Source organism: Sebastes umbrosus, chromosome 21 (genome assembly GCF_015220745.1).
Source record: "Sebastes umbrosus isolate fSebUmb1 chromosome 21, fSebUmb1.pri, whole genome shotgun sequence".
Classification (NCBI taxonomy): domain Eukaryota; kingdom Metazoa; phylum Chordata; class Actinopteri; order Perciformes; family Sebastidae; genus Sebastes; species Sebastes umbrosus.
The window spans coordinates 14047900-14068566 of NC_051289.1; the positions used below are offsets into that span (position 1 = coordinate 14047900).

The 20667-nt window shown below is 40.6% G+C and overlaps 1 protein-coding gene across 4 annotated transcripts in view; it reads left to right on the top strand.

The window, feature by feature from the left end:
• LOC119480692 (myosin VIIA and Rab interacting protein) overlaps positions 1-20667 on the top strand; it is a 128717-nt gene that overhangs the window by 85977 nt on the left and 22073 nt on the right. For all 4 annotated transcript variants that reach the window (XM_037757200.1, XM_037757201.1, XM_037757202.1 and 1 more), the window contains exon 4: positions 8295-8431. In XM_037757200.1, the coding sequence (XP_037613128.1) occupies positions 8295-8431 (137 nt within the window). The remainder of the gene's footprint in view (positions 1-8294; positions 8432-20667) is intronic.

Genomic DNA, 20667 nt, shown 5'->3' on the forward strand with positions numbered 1-20667 from the left:
TCAGCAGGCCCACTGTTGTGATTGGTCAACCGAACCAAACTCTTTGGACTCCAGCTCCGCTCTAACTAGCCGCTAGCAGGTATTATGCAAATGTTTTACTTGGTGACATCACCACGTTACGGAAGAAAAGACTTCAAGGCAGGCCTGGACTTTGTGCTTTGTAACTTTGCAGACCTTTAACACGGACAAAAAAACTATATAACACCCTAATGGAAAGGGAAAAAGCACAAAAGCATAATTAAATCCCCTTTAAAAGCTGCTCTGAAGTAAGATGATAATAAACTATTGTATTACAGTGCAATGATAAGGGTACGCCTTTAATACTCTTATTACATTCATCATCTGATCTACAGTGGAGAAAGTGCGATCTATTGCTGTGTCAGGACGCGATGATACCAGTATATCAGGTGTCAGATAACCTAAAAGAGGATATGGTATTGAAGAATTTGAAGACTCATAACATTTCATGAATCAAACCCCATTCACTAAACTTTCTGCCTCGTCCTCACAAAGAATATTAGATATCTCTAATGGAGAAAAAAATGATTATTTAGTTGTCATGTTTGTTTTTAAGCCTATGTAAGGGTCAAGGTTTAATCCTACTTTTCATTGATTAGCTGATAGAGAATCAGTGTATAAGTGGTGGCATACTGTAGGTCAGACACAGTGTGAGCAGTTTAATTCATTTTGGTCGCTCTATTCATGCTCTGTCTGAGAGCACTTTGTCCCAGTGTAACTCATTTCCAGTCTACTGTGCCACGGGCTCTCCCACATGCAGACACATTCATCTGTAACACCCTGTACGGTGATGGTCTGAAGAGAGAGCTGGGTGATAAAGAGGAAGAGAGAAACAGAGGAGAAGACAGAACGCTGACAGCTTTAGGTCTTGAAAGAAGGAGCTGTAGGAGGAAGGGATGGCAGAGCAAATTGCCTGACCGTTGCCTGCAGCTGTGCTGCTCCTAAATTTAGACTTTTTAAAGACACAGGTAAGTGAAGTGACTGTAGCAGAGTACCCTGCCGTGAACTTGCAGTAGCTGTTCAGGTTAAATGCTGCAGTGTACCAGAAACACAATCAAAGTTGTGCAAATTTAAACTGCTGGGTGGAATGCAAATGTGTCTCCGGTCTGTTCATTTAATGACCCTCCGCTCTGCATGGGAGAGCCTGCCAACCGCTGGGTTATCTATAAAATACAAACAGTGTTTTCTATAGACCCTGCTTCTATGGTTATGCACTGTAAGGGCACACATCCCCTTTCAACGTCTTGTCTCAAATGAATTGATCTTCTAAATGAGCAGTGTGTTGTTTTGGTTGCTGCCTGGCTATTTTGCACAAATGAGATGAGAAGTTCGAAAGTAGGAGAAGAGCGAGAGAGATATACAAAACACAAAAACTTCTCTAACCACCTTAGTATGCAGGATGAGCTCTTTTTATATTCCCCTTCCTGTCTATCTGAATGTCAATCACAGAGGTACATGCAGGTGATCAGCATTCCAGCTGCTTCCTGGAAAGGTTAAGCACAGGACCACTGCTGTGAGAGAGTTATTTTCCTGCCTGCTGCAAACCTGACACTGTTTTAAATCATAACGACAGGTTAGTACGGCTGTGCCCAGGTTTGCTGAAAATCTCATGGGCTTTTTAGCACTTGACCCACGACCTTGTCCTCTGTCCTTCGGCCTGTTCTGCCAGCACTGAATATATTTCAAAGGACTGTTTTTAGTGCTGTGGTGTAGCAATACAGACAGCATAGCTCAGAGAGAATCTATGCAATGAATATGCAAAACAATGCCTAAAATATGCAGACATTTTCACAGTACTTTGAGCATACAGTGCATGACAACCAACATGCCTTAAAACATAAATACTTCAAATAAAAATACATATGTAGTCTGTATACTTAACACATTCTAGAAAGTGAACATCCAGGTGTCATGCTGGTAAAGATATCTAGAGTATATGAATATTTACTCACACAATCACCATTTTTCTCTCTTAAAAGCACACATTTTCTTGTTTTTTTTTCTTTTCTTTTAACAAATAAACCTACACATTCACAGTATGTATAGAAAATAAATCAGCCTTTTTTCACTCTTGCACAAATCTGCTCTGACGCGTACAAATACACGACAGAAACAGCAAGAGATGTGGATGAATGGCCATTATTTCTTGTTTGCAATTAGATTTTCTCCAAGTCCTCATAACAGAAATGAATCATATTTAATATCCCTTCCCGGTTGAGCGTTACATTTGCTTTTGAAAGGGCCCGTCTTCAGCTGAGGACATATTTGGGTTGCAGTTTACATATTAGCATAACAGATCAGGGACAGCAAGGTAGAATAGTGATAGGGGAATGTTTCTTGCAGTGAATAAGGCCAAATCTGATTCTCCATCCCACATTGCACCATGTGGTCATTGAGCAAAACCCTGAGGGTGTGTTCCAAATCACGTACTTTTTCTCTTTACTTTTAGTACATGCTGCAGCTGTCCTTACAAAGTACGTACTGTTGCATGCAGTATGCATACAACTGGGACATACTACTTCATCATAACATTTCACCTTGAACTTTGACCCTCTTGCTCATATATCTGCTGTGCAGAGGATTGTGGGTCAGAATTGCCAGAAAAGCATGCTGGCTTGCATACTGCAAAATGCGACCAGATGTAGTAGGACATTGTGGTATTTTTTGGCATACTGCGTTTGACATACTATGCATTGGGACATACTAAATCTTTTTCTGGCATAGTAAATAGTATGGTGGTATGGGTATTGGAACGCACAGTGAATCTCCATTGCTACTCTGACCTTTGACCTCTCTGTAGAGGAGGGGAGGTGTAAAGATAATTTGTAAATCTGTAAAGTATCATCAAACCGATCGCTATTCTTTTAGTATTCTGGTCCATCCATGCAGAGGTTGCAAAGTAGACTAGTTTGCTAAGTAGTTGGATAGAGTAAAGGATTTCTGTAGGGATAATAATAACTTGTATTTATATAGCACCTTTCAAAACACTTACAAAGTGCTTGATGGAATGACTGAGGGTCCTGTAGGAGCAGTAACACATCATCTGCATAAAGGATAATTCTGTTCTGTCGGGTGGATGTTTGTATACCCTTGATGATTGTGTTTTTTGACGGATTGGAGCTTCATTAAGTCATCCCATTGGTGGTGATGGTGGCAATGGGTGATGTGTATAGAGTGACTCACCAAACCTACATTTTTGTTAATGCAAAAAGGAATTTCTGATTGACTCCTATTGAGTTTGTTTTTTGAGTGTTGGTAGCTGATTGTCTCCCTTTAATAACACTTTTATTAAATAATTTTAGTACTCCAATACATACATAGATATCAGCTAAACCTTTTTACATTTCAGCTGACATCTCTTCATGTCTTTTGATAAATGTGAATATAAGATCATCCTTTTTCATTCACTTTCGTATTCCCTCAAAAAAATATATTTTTCATCTGTACAGAAAAGTTTTATTTGTGGTACACAATGAGATCGTTCGTATAAAGAAAGCAAGACTGTACTCCTTCAGCTCTTCACTCATTAAGATCTCACAACTCTAGGGCTTTTGCTTCCCGAACATCAGGCGCTTTGATCTAACCCTGGAGCCGAGAACAATCTAATTTTTTTGTCTTATTTTCTTCTATTAACGAGAACAGTCACTCTGCAAGTCTTCAGAAGAGTCTATTTGATGTTCTGTTAGAGTCAACCCCCACCCCTCTTTCTTCTCCCTTTGCGCCCCTCTCTACAGCAGCCTCAACGGAAGCTGAACCAATTCATTAGAAGGCTCAGAAAGTCAATTATGGTAATGGATCCCTTTGCCAGGGGAGGTGGAAACTGCGCAAAGCCAGATACTTTTTATTGCACTTCTACATATTCTTTAATATATTTTATTTAGAGCTCATTTAAATGTGCAAATCGATCTTCTGAAGTATAGAGGGCTGGAGAGAAGAGGATGGAGAAAGGAGGTGTTGGTTCCACGTCGTTGAGCGATGATATAGGAAGGGTAAACCCAGTGTCAGGAGACCATCAACAGGAATCCCTCTTACTTATTCATGCAGCAGCCGAGCATCAGGGAATCTCCCAGCCTCATTATGAAATGCGTGTTTGCAGGAGCTCACACACCAGTGCAGCTCTTGCTTGAAAGCCTCTGCTTATCCACTCCACTCTCCTCCCTTCTTTCTATCTTTTTTAGATCAGATCACTCTAGGGATGCAATGTCATGCTTCATTCATCGAGACGCTTCTCCCACTGTCCTAAATCCCACTCCTTTTTCTCTCTGAAAGGGAAAGCTTGGCTAATTTCAACAAGTTTGTGTAGCTGGCACAGAAGGGAGCAGATGCCTGAGCTGAAGTTTGCTTTTACATATCGTCTGTTTTTGTGCCAAAAGTGAGTGACAGGCAGAGGAATGAGTGCATTGAACCACTGTGCAATGACATTCAAAGCCAAAACATGACTTTGTGCATATTAAAATATGCTAAAATAAACATCCATTGCTAAAATATGCTAAAATAAACAAACATTTTGGAACATTTATTCTGCTGTTAAAATGCATACTGTATGCATACTGTAAATACTATAAGTAGGCTCTTCAGTTAGCTCCCCTGAAAACAAATCATAGCTTATCATGTGTAACTAGACACACTTTGAATTTCTCCACATGCAGAAGCGGTGTGCTTTGGGCTGTATGAGCAATACTCTGCATTTAAACCGTTTGCTGGGAGGTGTCAAGTTAACTAGCGTATACCCACAGTAGCAACCATCCAGCGTTAAGGCCAAGGAGCACATCATTAGCTAACTACATTTTGTGGGGTTACTTGTTACCCTAAAATGGTCTCTTTCCTAACAGCACATCCACTGTGTATTTTTTCCCCATTAGCAGCTCTGTCTTGCTCTCTATTACATGTTTGGGAAGGTTACACTCCAGCAACCCCAACTATGCTTGTTACCCAAGATCACATTATGTTTGTTGTCAAACACATTGGTTAGTCCTCATACTAAAAGCCTTTTCTCTTGTAGCGTTAAAAGGGAAAAACCTACTGTTTTTATTATACGAATAATAAAGCATAAATCTAACCCAAGTCTTGCTTGTCCTTATATGTAAGTTAGGTAACTAAATAGGGTTATAATACCCAGACTACCTAGCTTTATACTGCAACACAAGACGACAATGTTGTTTCTTTTGTCCATGTCTTCTACATGGACCATTAACTGGTGAGGATGCCAACTTTTTGCCAGGGACCTGTTAGTTTTAGCCTCAGTCTTTTAGCATGATATCATGTGTGTGGCCATCAAGTATAGACTCAAGACCCCTTAAAGAGATAGTTTGAGTGTTTTGAAGTGGGGTTGTATGAGGTATTTATCCATAGTAGGTGTGTCACTTAGAGTAGATGACGGTCGAAGTACCCCCAGCATCGAGAAACAGACCGGCACCAGAGCAAAGCAATACAGTGCTGTGGACGGGGACGGCAGCAAAACGTATTTTAGCCACCTAAAAGAAAGGTTCACCTAATAAATTGATATCACTTGACATTGCTGATATTGACTGAAAGTGAAACGTATCTATACTGTTTTTGTCATCTGAGCCTGCTGGCTTTGGAGAGAGCATAGATAAATTTCATTTTCAGTTCAGTTTCCCGTCAAAGGGAGAAGGAAATGTCTGCCTGACGATAAGATAAAGGAGTGAAAATATTCTAAATATAGTGCACACTTAAACGGATATAGATTTTTTTTAGGTTAGCCTTTCTTATAGGTGGTTAAAATATGTTTTTCTGCCGTCCACAGCAATCCACAGTCACTGGCTAGAAATGCAAAGCCTGCTTTTGTCTACCTTAGTCCGAAATCAAGGACCCAGTGTTTCAAATATGACAGAGAATTTTGAGAAAACAAACAATGGATGGCTTAGTAACAGTATAAAAAAATGGGTGTAGCAAACAATCAATTATTTATCTTCATTTTGAGGGTGTGACCATGCATGCTACTCAGGCATATGGCTTAATTTGAATCCACTCAGATAGCAATATCTCCACCATACCCTTGCAGCCCTCTCCCATTCTTGAATATACTTTTTCAGTTCAAAGATCGCTCCCTGTGGCTCCAGCTCATTTCAGAGTACAGGTGAAACCTATTTGTATTTCTGCCTCGTACGATGCCACCTGGACACTGCGTTGCTCCTCCAGATTCATTTCTGTGCCGTCTTCATCGGGCCCAGAGGGAGATAAAAAGAGTCAGGCCTCTTCGCTGGAGCTCGGCAGCCACCATTAGAGTGACTAGACAGGGTTGACCCGTGGCATGAAATTAAGGAGCTGAGGCCCATTGAGCAGCCCAGCTGATAGAGGCAGAGGATAATAAATCTACGGAGAAAGAGGAAGGGGGGGAATAGTGGAAGGAGGATAAGAAGGAGAGGGTGTGGGATGGATGTGGCAGCCCATGCAGCCTCCGGGGCACTCAGGATCCCTTTATTAGCATGGCTATTTTCACCCTCCTTCAGCAGCCTGTCTCTTCATTGAACAGAAGCATCAACATGCATGCACGCATGAATGTAAATGAACTACAGCGCCCGTGGTCATCGTAATGAAAGAACATGTCACCCAGATGTAGCTAATTGATGTCTTTTTAATAGGTTTTGGAGGTCTATGGCACAGAGGAATAAACTATATCAGACTTTGGTCTTTTCATAGTATTTGTTGACTAAGAAAAATAGCTTATAGAATAAGGTTGGGCAATTTGTTAAAATTTTCTAAACGGACATCATTAGCCCAACAACCGGCGATTGCCGATATATTCGCGCAGGTGTGTGTGTGAGCAGTGCGATGTGAGCACGTTTGTTTCTCTTCTCGTGCACTGATTCGTTTAAGCTGAACCGCCAGTCAGAGTGATTTCTCTCGGCCAATTCAGGATGTCAAATCCGCCGAAAAACTTCCGACATGGGCAGACTAGAGCCGACGGTGCGGGACACAGCGCAAAAACTAGGCCGACGGAGGCTCACCGACTGCCCCAACTAAAAAAAAGACTCACCAAGATCGTCTGGCATACTATGCCCATGTGAAGACAATTAAAAATGTCATATTCACCGGACTATATCCATGTGTGTTAAAACTTCATAAGTTCAATACAGAATTAAAAAGTGTGGAAAAGTGAGTAACTCAAACTCCACTCATTCTGTTAATAACTACACTAATAAAGATTATTAATGGTGCCATATGCTTTCAATATGTGGATACTTTTATTTCATGCACAAAATGTTCATACAGAGACAAAGGAAACACACACAGAAAACATTGGCACATACACTCCTACCACTAAATAGTTGCACACTCATAAATAAAGTATATGAACATGTAAATAAGCTGTTTGTGTGTGCACAAGTTGATTTGTATAGCATTTTTCCACAACAAGAAAAAAGGAAAAAAATGTGTACGCGATAATGAATAGTGAGTAAATAAATACAGTGTGTGTTTGTGTGCTTTTGTCTCCTTGCACAGTAAATCTGTCTGTGTGTGACAGTGGTGTGAAAAAGCAAAAGGGAGAGCAGGAGGGACCGCATGATTAAACACGAAGTTGGCTGAGATTCATGCAATCCGACACAACACTGGCGCAAAGGGAGCGCTTTTCTGAGGGCTTTTCATAACCCTCTCCGTTTAGAATTACTGCTTACGTAATCATCTGCTTTGTGCTGAGGTCTGACCGGTTGCCATTCGAGCACCAACCGGCCGAGCACCATGAAACGAGGAAAAGCGTGGAAGGAAAATGACGTGACGTCACATCTGAAAAGCTACAGTATGCTTTAACTGCTGTCATACACATTATAATACACAGCTTGGATCCTGCATGAAATTACTATAAACAAATACTTTTCATATCTTTAATGCCGCCTCCAGAGAGAGAGAGAGAGGCGCCACTGAATCTTCTTAAAAGCCAATTATTTGCTTCAAATCAAAGAGCAGGGCTTTAAATATGACAGCCTGACAGTAAACACAAACCTATATTAAAAAATACACAATAACACAGAACCAGTCCTGCATGACTCAATTTTATATTGAATTTTATCCCTAAGAAATCCTTCTTTCTTCCTTAAAAAAAAGTCTATAGGGTCTGGTTATCTGCAATTTATAAAGACACTCAACTTAAGCAGATTTTAATGGAAATCTTGGCTTGAACTCAGAGTTATAATCCTGGTGTAATTATAATAAAATCTGATTCCTGCCAGTGTCTTTGCCATCTGTTCTTCTTGACTTTAACATCATGTTTTCTTTCTTCCCTCCTCCCATCCTCCTTTCTTTCTTTTCTGCAGGATTTTAAGGACGCAGTCGCTTGAATGGTATTACAACAACGTGAAGAGCCGCTTCAAGAGATTCGGCAGCGCCAAGGTTTTGAAGACTCTGTACAGAAAGCACATTATAGAGCGAGGAGCGTTCTCTGATCTCCCAGGTAACTTCATCCTCTTACGCATACTTTTTAAATCAGCCGTGCATGATCTTTGTTATATTGCCAGCTGTTTGTCTATTTATTTTATCTTATAATCGTCTGCATCGTTTTGATTGCAGAGCAGCCTTCTGTCTCTGTGCAGTGTTGTGTCACGTTGCGATTAACGCCGGTTCGGCCAAAGATATAACTTCCTGGAACAACTTCATTTGAGATGCAAGGTTCTGGTCGCACATTAAGAAACAGACAGGAGGACTTGATTGCTCATTAGTTTGCTTTGTTAAATGATCACTCACTTGGTTTCACACATTTTGTTTCTATCACAGACTGATTCACTTAATTGCTTTCTCACTGGCATGTAGAAACAAAGATTTTCCCACAGACAAACACACACACACATCTGGGTAATGTTCAGGTTGGACGATTGTTAAGTGGAAACATTTTTACACTTTAATCAATTTGCCTTCAATGTTGTTAATTTGATTTGAGGAAACCACTTTCTTCCATGGCTGCAGTTTAATTTTGAAAATACTCTTGTGCCCTGTTGGTATGTGTGTGTGTGTGTGTGTGTCAGCGTTGATGGTGACAGACTACGGGTGAGCTGCCCGCGGGCTCGTACTGCCAGTTAATCCCTGCGGCGGTTCAGGCCACTTTGCGTCCTCTGTGAATTGTTCTCGTGCTGGACAGCAGCAGGGCAGCTTTTATCCGTTCTCCCCCGCTCCAGATAACATTGTTTTGACCCGGCCGCAACATGATCTGTCTGCCTCTGTGGCTGACTACAAGGCATTATTTCAAACCCTGGTACATGGGATTAAATGGATGAAGAGAGCACAGAGGGGATAAATAAGGTCAGACTTGAGGCAGGATGAGGTTGAGATGAGGGGATGCACCGTGTTATTTTATCCGTCATGTATAAAGTGAGTGATATGGACAAAAAGAATACTTATTATATAATTATATCTGCTACTATGCAACCCACATATTAGAGGGATACAGTATAACTAGCTGGCAAAAATGTCTGTGATTACCGCAACATTATTACATTTTCCTTTTTGCAGACAGCACGTCTAGCCATTATGAAAGCTGCCGTGACTATCTTTACGGGCTAAAATAGCTCGATTTGACTCACTGGAGATCTAAAAATATGTTGGTCAGAAAGAAGCTTACAAGTATTTAGCCTAATAACACGTCTTAGTTCAGTTCAGATCTGTATTATGGCACAAAAGGGGAATTATTTTTTGCAGCAAGGCAGCATAAAAACATGAAAACATGACACAATAAAAACACTATGACAATTAAATGTGCTCGTACTGCCCAGACATTACAGGAAACAATAATGTGATAAAAGTAGGGCTGTCAGTTAATAAAATATTGAATCGCAATTAATCACATGATTGTCCACAGTTAATCGCAATTAATTACAAATGAATAACACTTGTTTTATCTTTTTAAAATGTACCTTAAAGGGAGATTTGTAAAGTATTTAATACTCTTATCAACATGGGAGTGGGCAAATATGCTGCTTTATGCAAATATATGTATATATTTATTATTGGAAATCAATTAACAACACAAAACAATGATATAGAAACCCTCACAGGTACTGCATTTGGCATATAAAATATGCTCAAATCATAACATGGCAAACTCAAGCCCAACAGGCAACAACAGCTGTCAATGTGCTGACTTGACTATGACTTGCCCCAAACTGCATGTGATTATCATAAAGTGAGCATGTCTGTAAAGGGGAGACTCGTGGGTACCCATAGAACCCATTTTCATTCACATATCTTGAGGTCAGAGGTCAAGGGACTCCTTTGAAAATGGCCATGCCAGTTTTTCCGCGCCAAAATTGAATGTAAGTTTGGAGCGTTATTTAGCCTCCTTCAGAACAAGCTAGTATGACATGGCTGGTACCAATGGATTCCTTAGGTTTTCTAGTTTTATATGATGCCAAATATCTTTAAAGCGTTAAAGAAATTAGTGGCGTTAAAACGAATTTGCGTTAACGCATTATTATCGCGTTAACTTTGACAGCCCTCGGTAAAAGCAAGGAAAACTGCAAAATAAGAGTAGAGATAACCATAACCTGCAGTGTAAGAACGACAAAAAGGCATGAAATACAGTAATGGCTAAATTTCCCCGACATTTTAAAGTTCCTTTACTCCATTTTACTAACATGATAGAGTTTGACTCTATAAGTCGGAAGCATTCCCAGGACAATCATGATTTTTGTTGTGACCGTAGCTTCTACTGTGGTGTACGAGTGGACCGAATGATTCTCCTTCTAAACCTACAGTTTTCTGTTTCCTCTCTTTACTCCCCCTAATCATCTATCCCTCTTCCACTCCACTATTACCAGCTCTCTACTTTACTCTATTTTCTCCTCTCCTCTCCTCTCCTCTTCTCTCCTCTCCTCTCCTCTCCTCTTCTCTTCTCTCCTCTCCTCTCTCCTCTCCTCTCTTACATCATCTGGGGTGGAGGAGGAAGGATTATGCGACTCGGCTGCTGGTCTCCCCGCTCACATGAGCCCAGCAGATTAAACCGCTTCCAGTTCTCAAATACTCGCATCGCCGCTCCCACTAACTGGCTAGCTGACTTGCCATATGATTATGGATATACTGTGATGTGTGTGTGTGTGTGTAGGATGCTTGGGTGTCTTTGGGCATTAAAGCAGGCATTTTTGGCTCACACAGGAGAAACGTTAGATTTATTGGCTGGCCAAGATCTTCCCCCGAGTTATGATATAATTTATTTATTCCATTTTATGGATTCTTGTGTGTATATACATGGAATATCTTGTTGTTTTTTTATCCTTCACCCACCCCCGTCTACATCAGACTGTCAAAAATATGATTGTGTTTTAATTTATTTGAAAGAAAATGCCTTTTTAAAACCTCTTTTGCAGAAAATAATTGGATATGTCAAGTGTTTGAACGAGCTTATAACACTAACAGATTATCATAATGTATATCAGGACGTCTGTGCTTTCAATTGAACAGAATATAATGAGATTTTACTCCAGCAAGTAAATCAGCACTAGATTGAAAAGGAAAAAAATCAATTAGATAAAGATGTTTCTCATTAACACACTGATGTTGCAACGTCTCGCTCGATCTATGTTGCAACATCTCTCTCGATCTATGTTGCTCCACGAAAAGGAGCTTTTATTATGTAGCCCAGAAAGTCTTAACGCTGGGGCCTCTCTCTTCATGCATATAGAAAAGCAGCCGCAGGAATGTAAAACATTCTCGTAAACCATTTCCCAACCATATGTGAAATATAGGCTACCGCTATGCATGTGCTAGTAAAGTTTTTTTTTTTTATCACAGCGGGGCCAATGCTTGTGAAATCAATTCTGTACAAGTGTGAAATGGCAGCTGACATGACAATCGGTGAGAGAGATGTGACTGTTTTACATCTATCGTGTCCCCAGAGAGGATGTGTGACCTTCAAACCAACAGGAAGACAACAGCGAGCGAGGGATTTGTACTTTTCTGTCCGTCATCTCCGATGGAAGGGAGTAATGCTCCTGTGTGACCGGTTAGAAATGTCAAACTGTCCTCTGGGTACAGTATACATGTGTGTGCAGGAGAAGCCCCTAGAGAGTTTTAACATTAAACCCATAAACACATTAGAGAAGAAAAGATTTTGAATGGAATCACCCATCTACTGTATTACACTTTTTGCTTGAGCAGCTGAATTTCCTTTTTTTGTAACTGATTCAAGTACCTCATTAAGTGGATCGGCAGATGCCAAGCACTGATCCGAGTACCTATTAAATTAGTAATTAAAGCCTTGACGCCAGTATAGCATGAAATGAGACGGTTGTGTTTACTCATACATTAATGTATCCTGAACACTGTAGCACTAAACACTCTTAGCCTTTGGTGCACAAGGAGGCTACGAGTCAACAAACTGAAATGTGATGTAACAGTGGAGCTGCTGTGTAGTGTTGTGTTAAAAGGTTAGAGGGGGAGAAACTGTTATTTTAATTAAAATAAGCACATGGCGCATCTTCCTCTTTCAAGTGAAATGGATGACTTGATTCTTGGGATTAAAGCTAGTCAATAGGCTTAAAACAGAAGAGTAAAAAAAACATAGACTGTATATTAAAAGTGTACGTAGTCACCGTGACGTCACACATTGGTTTGTGGACCGGTTTGAAGCCTCAAGTTTGGTTTTGTGGAACCAGGAGTGGCACGAGAGGGTGGAGCTAAGTAAATGTTGCGATTAACCTTCATGAACTGAAAAGTTCTAAGACAAAAACACGGACAACACCCAGATCGGACAACGCTGTGGTAGCGACAATCACAAGGTAGCCACGCCCTAAAGCATACCCTGCTTTATGGTCTATTTCACTCTAAATGGGACCATAATTTACTAAATAAACATCATGCTGTATTAAAGAAGACTTGAAACTAGCGATTGAGACCATAAACTCGTGTTTACAATGTTTACTGAGGTAATAAATCAATTGAAAAGTAGGGTAATTTTCTCATAGACTTCTATACAATCAGACTTCTTTTTGCAACCAGAGGAGTCGCCCCCTGCTGGCTATTAGAAAGAATGCAAGTTTAAGGCACTTCCGCATTGGCTTCACTTCTCAGACCTGGAGGTTGCCGCCTGCTCAAGCTTCATATTTACCATACAGACGTGAGAGTAGTTTGTCTTATCATCTAACTCTCGACAAGAAAGTAAATGTTTATTTCCCAAAATGTTGAACTATTCATTTAAAGAGCGTGTATTCGAAAACTGACTTGTGCAGAGATTTCTGACTCTTGCAATATACTCATATGCTTTGCTGTGGCTGTGTGTCTCTCTTAAATTGATCCAAGGAGTGTTATGTTTGCTTCCACCGTGATAAATCGGTAAAAGCACACTGGCTAATACTTGTAATTTTTATAACGGCTCAGCTATTCCTTTAATATCTCCATCACAGTGTAATTTTTGTACCTCGCTCTCTACCTCTCTAGTCTGGTTTTATGGTACAGCATCATAAAATCTGCCATGAAATGCAACATGATGAGTCTGTTTAAGTATCAAAAGCAGGAATGATGACTTTTTTTTTTTTTTTTTTTGACACTAAAATGTCATTCATTTCATATAGGGGATTACTGTTGTCCCACTTTTCTCCTGCCTTTTGTGTTTGCTGTCACGTCCCTCCGAATGTTTGTGGGAGGCTTCCCACCTATCCATTAAGATGACGGTGACTCGAGAAATGTTCAAACATATTATCACCTTCAAACACGCTATTCTCTCTAGTGAGAAAAGAAAGAGAGAGAGAGAGAGGAGAAGCAGAGGAAAAGCAGTGCAGTCTTTTAAAGCTTTCTATGGCAGCCGCCGTCTTTTCAGTACGATAACAAAGGAAGAGATGATGTCCTTGTGTATATGGGACAGAGACTCCTGATAGCATCAGAGAATCATGCACTTTATAACCTGGCAAGACTCATTTCAAAAAGACAACATCATTTGCCTTTGTTTTTAATTTACACGTAGATTTTTATTAGTAAATAACAAGAAAGGTACTTGTTCATCAATGCATTTTTCTTCTCTGTATGTGCTTTGTGTGTGCTTGTGTTTTTATGCTCTGCAGGTTTGATTTATGTGTGTTTCTGTGTCTGCATGACTACACATTCCTCACCAGGGCTGCAGTAAATTGGTAGACAAATTACTAGAGATAAATACATGGACTGCATCAGTTTCTGTGTCCATTTTCAAAGTTGAGAGGTAATTTTACCACTTCAGAGATATCCAAGTGAATTTGGTTAACAATTAGTGCAGATTATTGTTGGCTTATGAATCAGCCGATTGTCTTTGGTGGTGATTGGAATGAGTTTTTCTCCGTCGTCCAGTTTTTCTGTCAACCGTCCCTATTATGCTGCGTTTATGAGCTGGAATCAAAGTCTGACATGTGGGGCTACCATTTGAGCTGCTGAAGAGCTTTCTATTCATGAATTGTTTTGTTGGAAAATCAAACCCAAAGGATACAGAATAATCAAATATAAACTGTTAACAGAAGCTGCAACCCTTGCAAATGGGATCATTGTTCAGTGTTAATTGGGTGTGAATGCTGGAAGCGTTGTGTCAAAGATGGACCTAGTTTTGTGGCTGTTTTTTTTTTTTTTCAAAATAAAACAGAAAGCTCAGGATAAGGCTCCTTTTTCAAAGTAAAAGTCCCAAACAGTCACTGTATATTAACAGGGAACTCGGAATGACCTAGCTTTTCAAAATAAAAGTGCTTATAGTTCAATTCTAGTCAGGGCTTAGATCTTAGCTGATGTTTTATCCATAATTTATCAAAGATAATTAAAGGAAACCTCAACTCCTTCTCAGTACACTTATGCTCATTTAAGTCCTTGCTCTAAAACTCCCATTTGAACTTCTTTCATTGCTTAATCTATATTTTGTATCCTTCATCCCTTTCCTACTTTTACAAATATTCATATCTGCTTCAGCTGCTTTTTTGTGGATTTTCAACACTTATCTACTGCTTCATACTCCTTAAAATGTTCCACATCTTTTATAAGTTAAGAGTTTTATACAGCCCATTCATACTTTTTGAAAAATATTCAACACAGCTGATTGAGATTTCCTAATTTGACCAACCCATTTCCCACTTTTCCAACTCATTCATACTCCTTCAGCTGCTTCTTCATCCAAATTAAAGCCAGCAATCCAGTTTAGCGTAAGCCGTTCAACAGCCAGCATTCACACCACATTTTCCTCTGAAGTTGCTTTCTCTAGTTAAGGTTGCACAGATTGCCCTCAAACCTGTAGATGTGTTTCTGAAATCCTACTTCAGTATTTGGCCCAACTTTTATTTTGTACCGTTAAGCTGAACAACCAGTTGCTAATGCAACCTCTATGTTTGAGCAGACCAAGGTCTTTTTGTATTTTTCTAGCTTTCTACTTTTTTTTTTTTTTTTACACCTGTTGGGTGCAGTAACTGTAAGCTAAAGGGATACAAATGCTTCCATGAAAACTAAAATGAAAACTAGTATTGTTTCATAACTGTGGTCATATCAAGAATGTAGAACAGGACGTGAGGATTTTGCACGAGAATTCCACTTGTCAAGCAAGAGTGAACATTGTGTGCTATGCTGCTGATCCATTTCTGTCAAATGAGTGGTTACTTAGCCAAAAACCTTCAACGTTGATGCAGTGCAGTAGGTTAGATGTGTTAGTGACCTTCGTTCTACTGCTGTTCTCCTCTTCTGGTAAACAAAACACAAAGACCTCCTGAATCACCTCTTTCAATAGATACAAAATTGTACTCATTCGAGGTTTTCTACAGCGCCTTAATAGATAACCGTTCTGTACTATATAAGTACTTAAGACACTCACAGGCGTATTGTCACTTTTGGGAGCATTTCCATTGCCTCTGTTCTTTGAGCTGAAAGCTTGGTGACTCAGAGTACAGTGCTCTGTCTGTAGGGATTGGAGGGCAGAATGTTAAACAGGAGCCGAGAGCCACCGCTGTTGAAAAGCTAATAACTACAGGGCTCGGACCACACTGGTGTTAAGATTGCAACTGGAACTCTGTTTGTGGTACTCACACCCATGTACACATGTCGGCTTGTGGACAAATGCGTGTCGAATGAAGGAGATGTACTGAAAACTCTGACCTTTGTGAATCACATTCACCTCCCTTAGGGTTTTGGACATTTGGGGCATATGTGAGGTCATATACAGAATGCATTAGAAATGGGAAACAGCCATTCATTTTATACTAATATTTGCGTTGTTATTAATCCTAATATAGTTTACATCCCACGCTTCTTTATATCGGCTGGAAACAGAAGACAATGGTGCAATTTCACCCAGTCCGACATCGATCTTTCAATTATTGAGCTCTTTGCGAAATTGTTGTTTTTATGTTTTTGTTTCATGCAGTGGTTTGTGTGGGGTTTGAAATGTTCTGCAGTAGAAACAGCCAAAAGAACATTTTTCTATTGCTCCAGGCTGCGTTCTGGGTGGTTTTGTGCAGCATTGTTCCTGCCCAGGTTCATTCACTAGAAGGATTATTCCAACCAGGCTCCTTTTTAAGTCAGGCGCAGTGGCCCGCAGGTGACAGCAGCTGCATTATGAAAATGTAAAAATTGAATACTAAAAGCTATTGCTAATTACTGGAGACATTTTTGCTCCTTCATTTCGCATTCCACCTCCATCATTTGAACTTTAAAGGCCATGTTGGCCAAAACAGACCAATTAATTTCTGCACACACACACTTGTAACTGCTGCAAGCACCACCTGAAGGGGCAGTAGCCTATTATGGATAGAAAATATTCATATTTTTCAAAAGAGAGCAGTTTTCGTCCAAAAACACCCTATTTTATTTAAATTACATTGGCATCATCTCCGCAAAAGGTGAGTAAAACTCTTATCTCCCAAATAAAAGAGGTGATTGAAGTGTTTGTTTACTTTCCACTTCCTCCCAGCCTGTCGTGATGCAAACAGACATCCTGTCAGTTCAGCCGTTGTTCTGAGGACGTTGTTTATGGGACTGTGTGTGCTGCCAGATGCTGTATTGTAATTGAAAGGAAACCGTCTGGACTCTCCTTCCTCCTCCTGCTGCTGCCGCTGGCACTTCAGGAGCGTTAGCTCTAAGTGGGACTTTACTGGCTCATTTATTTATACAGTCTTTTGTTAGTTCCCTCTGTTTCTCCACATATTCTCTCTTTATGACACTCTATTTCACTCAACTTAATCCCCACGTTGAATGTGCAATTTGCGAAATTTCAAAATTGTTTGGCAAAACAACAGAGGATTTTCTGTATAATTTTGCATGAAGTGGTACCATCAGACAAAATTATTCAACTCTGCGTTCATCTGTCTTATATTACACTACGAGTGGAGATACTATATCTTTAACTATATTTAGCTCATATAAAAAAAATCTCCCATATCCCAATCCCAAAATGCAATGTGTCACATTTTATATTATACATGCAAAAATGACTGTTGTGCGACTCCACACCATGGATGTATTACAAATGCTCTACATCTGGCAGTGACAACACAAAATGACGATGATTCATTCGAAATCTCTATTTACTGCTCACTATTGTGAACGTCTATTATATAGGAAGTTGTGTGATCATAACACATCTGCAAGGATTAAATAGTATTTTGATTAATACCAATGTTATATTAATGCTGCTTCACTAGGTGCTAACTTTCAGTGGCAAAATGCACTTTGATGTATAATTTAAAGAAATCAGTCATTGACAAAAGCAGTTGGAAAACAAACAATTTGGTTGTAATAATAAAAAAGAAAAGAAATCCCAGTACAGACATGCCCTTGTATCTTTTCCATTTACTCTTAACAGAAAGGTTATGTAGTTCTCCCACTCCGTGTCACACACACACATTTGTACACTAAGACACTCTTGCAGATGCAGGCCACCGCTGTCGTCTGGGTGGTTACCATGGCGATATCGAGTGACTTCCTCCTCCACAACCGTGAGCGGCAGAAATGGGGAGTGACAGAGGTGAGACGATGGTCATGGAGAGAAAATACAGAAGTTGGACGTGAGGAGGAATGTACTGAGACACACACACACACTGACCTTCCATCACCTCTGTACTGACATGGCAGCAGCGCCGTTCAGGGCCAATTAAAGACAAAGGCATCACTCTGTTGTGTCACACTGGTCACCGTATCACTGTTGCCTTGTCATGACTCATGGATGAACAGCAGGCTGACAAACAAAACAATGATGTTGTGCCCCCACTTTATGATCAAGGTTTGGTTCGATTTAGGGAAAAAAAAACAGTTAGAAAGATCACGGTTTGGGTTAAAACAGGTGTTGTAAAGTTACTAAGCTGATTGTATGTTATATGTGTAAAATCTCAATCAATTTCAATTTAACCAGCTGTCAGATAAATGTGATAAAATCTTTTGCTCTGAAATCCAGTTGGGTAAAAGTACAAAATAGCGTAATCTTAAAACAAATAATCAAGTAAAGCGTCTGTCGCCTTCGTTTTTGCGGTGTGTCCTGCATCGTTGGCACTTGGCTGCCTGTGTCTGATGCTTTTTCAGCATGTTGAATCGTCGGCAGAGCGGCGACGGCGACGCATTGTTCACCATGAAACACAAAGTTGTTTTTGAGGGGCTAGGTTTGCTTAAAAATAAACAAAAATGGGCACACACATTAAAGTGCTAAAATGTGTTATCTGATATGATTCTTGTGCTTTGGTGTGGCAAGGGGGCTCGATAGTCTACCTCAAACTTGACAAGTAATTACACTACCTGAGTAAATATACAGAGTGTCCTCTGACCATTGCATCTGACAAACTAATGAAGGAGCTAATAAAATGACGTTTAGTCCCGATAGACGGTAACACACACAGGTACATTTCCCTGCTCAAACAGGACTGCTTGCTGCAGGCTGCATCCATATGACTGACAGTTGACAGCATCACTTTTTTGGACATCTCCCAGATGGCCCAGTTATGATGACAGAGGTTGACGTTGGTATGTAAACAGCGAGCTGGTGTCGGTGTGGGATGCATTATCATGATAGCCAGTCCTCAGGAGCTTTCTCAGTCTGTGTATCAGCTTCCCTGTGTGTCTTTCTCTCTCTCTGTGTGTGTGTGCCGCCCACCTGTCTGTGTGTAGCGGCTCACTTTCTCTGACAGCAGTCCTTTTGTGTCTACATTGTCCGGAGCTGCTGCAGGTAATTTCCCCACCTATTGTCCCCTTCCACACTCCCACAAACTATAATTAAGCTCTAACCAAGCGAGAACAGTACAGCTCTGTCGAACGCCGTGAGACAACTCTGGGAGTGAAGGACGGTTGGAGCGTGTAATGGTTTGGGGGACTTGTTACACCGCGCTGCTGCGACTGGGAGGACTGGGCCTGTGAATGGAGATACACAGGCCGGCGGCATGGAATCAAATACACACTTCTCATAGGGGAGCTACACACATATTTCGGGAGAAGCTACTGTTAGGGCAGATGTTGCCTGTAGTTAGATCTGTGGAAAAAAAAATATATATATATATATATATATATAAATAAATAAGAAATGTCTTCTCTGGTTGAGTTACAGCATGTCACTGCTTGTCACTGTGAAGTAATGTAAGAGTTTGTGATTGCTGGCTTACAGGCTCTGCACTAAGACTCTGCAGTGCTCTGACAAACAGCAGTTCATCTCGCAGTAAAGCTGAAATAGTATAACATATCTGACAGCTGGCTGTGTTACTGCAGCTGTCAAGGGGGGAAAAAATGCCAGCTTCTTTGATTTTGATATATTTGTTTTTGTTTGGCTTTTGTTTACTTTCATTTATTTGACTCATTAAACCCCTTCTGAAATAATTCCATTAAGTTTATTGCGATTTCATGCGAAACACATGTATTTTAGTGAGACATACGCTTGTGGGAGATACCAAGAAGGCATCCAATAGCAACATTGTGGCGTAGAAGAGTGATCGCTGTGTGTACTCGGCTGTTTCTGGCGGCGCTACAGTTAGCTATGGCAGAGATCGGTGAGTGGCTCTGGCTCTTTGAAGGCGGACTCGCACCAAACCACCGCGAGCATTCGACTGTCTCTGTGCATTCAGCCAGAAGCTGCAGCCTGTCCAACAGGACACTGTTGACTAATGTTGGAGGCGTGGAGACCGGGCCAAGGACGGGAGTCATGGGGTTTGGTTGGGCTCGTGTTTTGTCAGCAGCAGGGGCCGAAGCTTTGGAACAAGGTTTGGGATAGGTTGGGTTTGGTTTTGGCTCTGGTTAGTGGATGGAAACAAGCTCAAGTGGGGACCAGAGGTGGAGCCGGAGCCAGGGTGCTCTTGTGTTTTGTCTGGAGCAGCCGTGTTTGAGAGTGGGTATGGGCTGTGGTCAGTGGATGAGATGGAAATGTAGTGTGGTCAGTTAGAGGATCCTCATTCCAATAGCATTATATTCTACCTTGGTGGTCTGACAAACCCCTCTCCTTCTTAATAACCTACATGTCCATTTATACACTTCATTTTCACAGCTGGACTGATGAGAAGGCACGCAATAAATGCAAACCACAGGAGATGTGTCTAACAGGAGTTAATGGGCCACTGAGGGAATATGTGGTTTTGAAGGCGGGGATGTTGTAACCACTACAATTTTTCTGGGAATTCACAGCTCTTTAAGTCGACCTGTCTCGGAATTATAATCACAAATATTCCATTTTGGGTGACATGAATGTCTCTTTGCTGTTACTCTAGATTTAGTTTGTTTGAAAAAGACATGAATATAGCACTA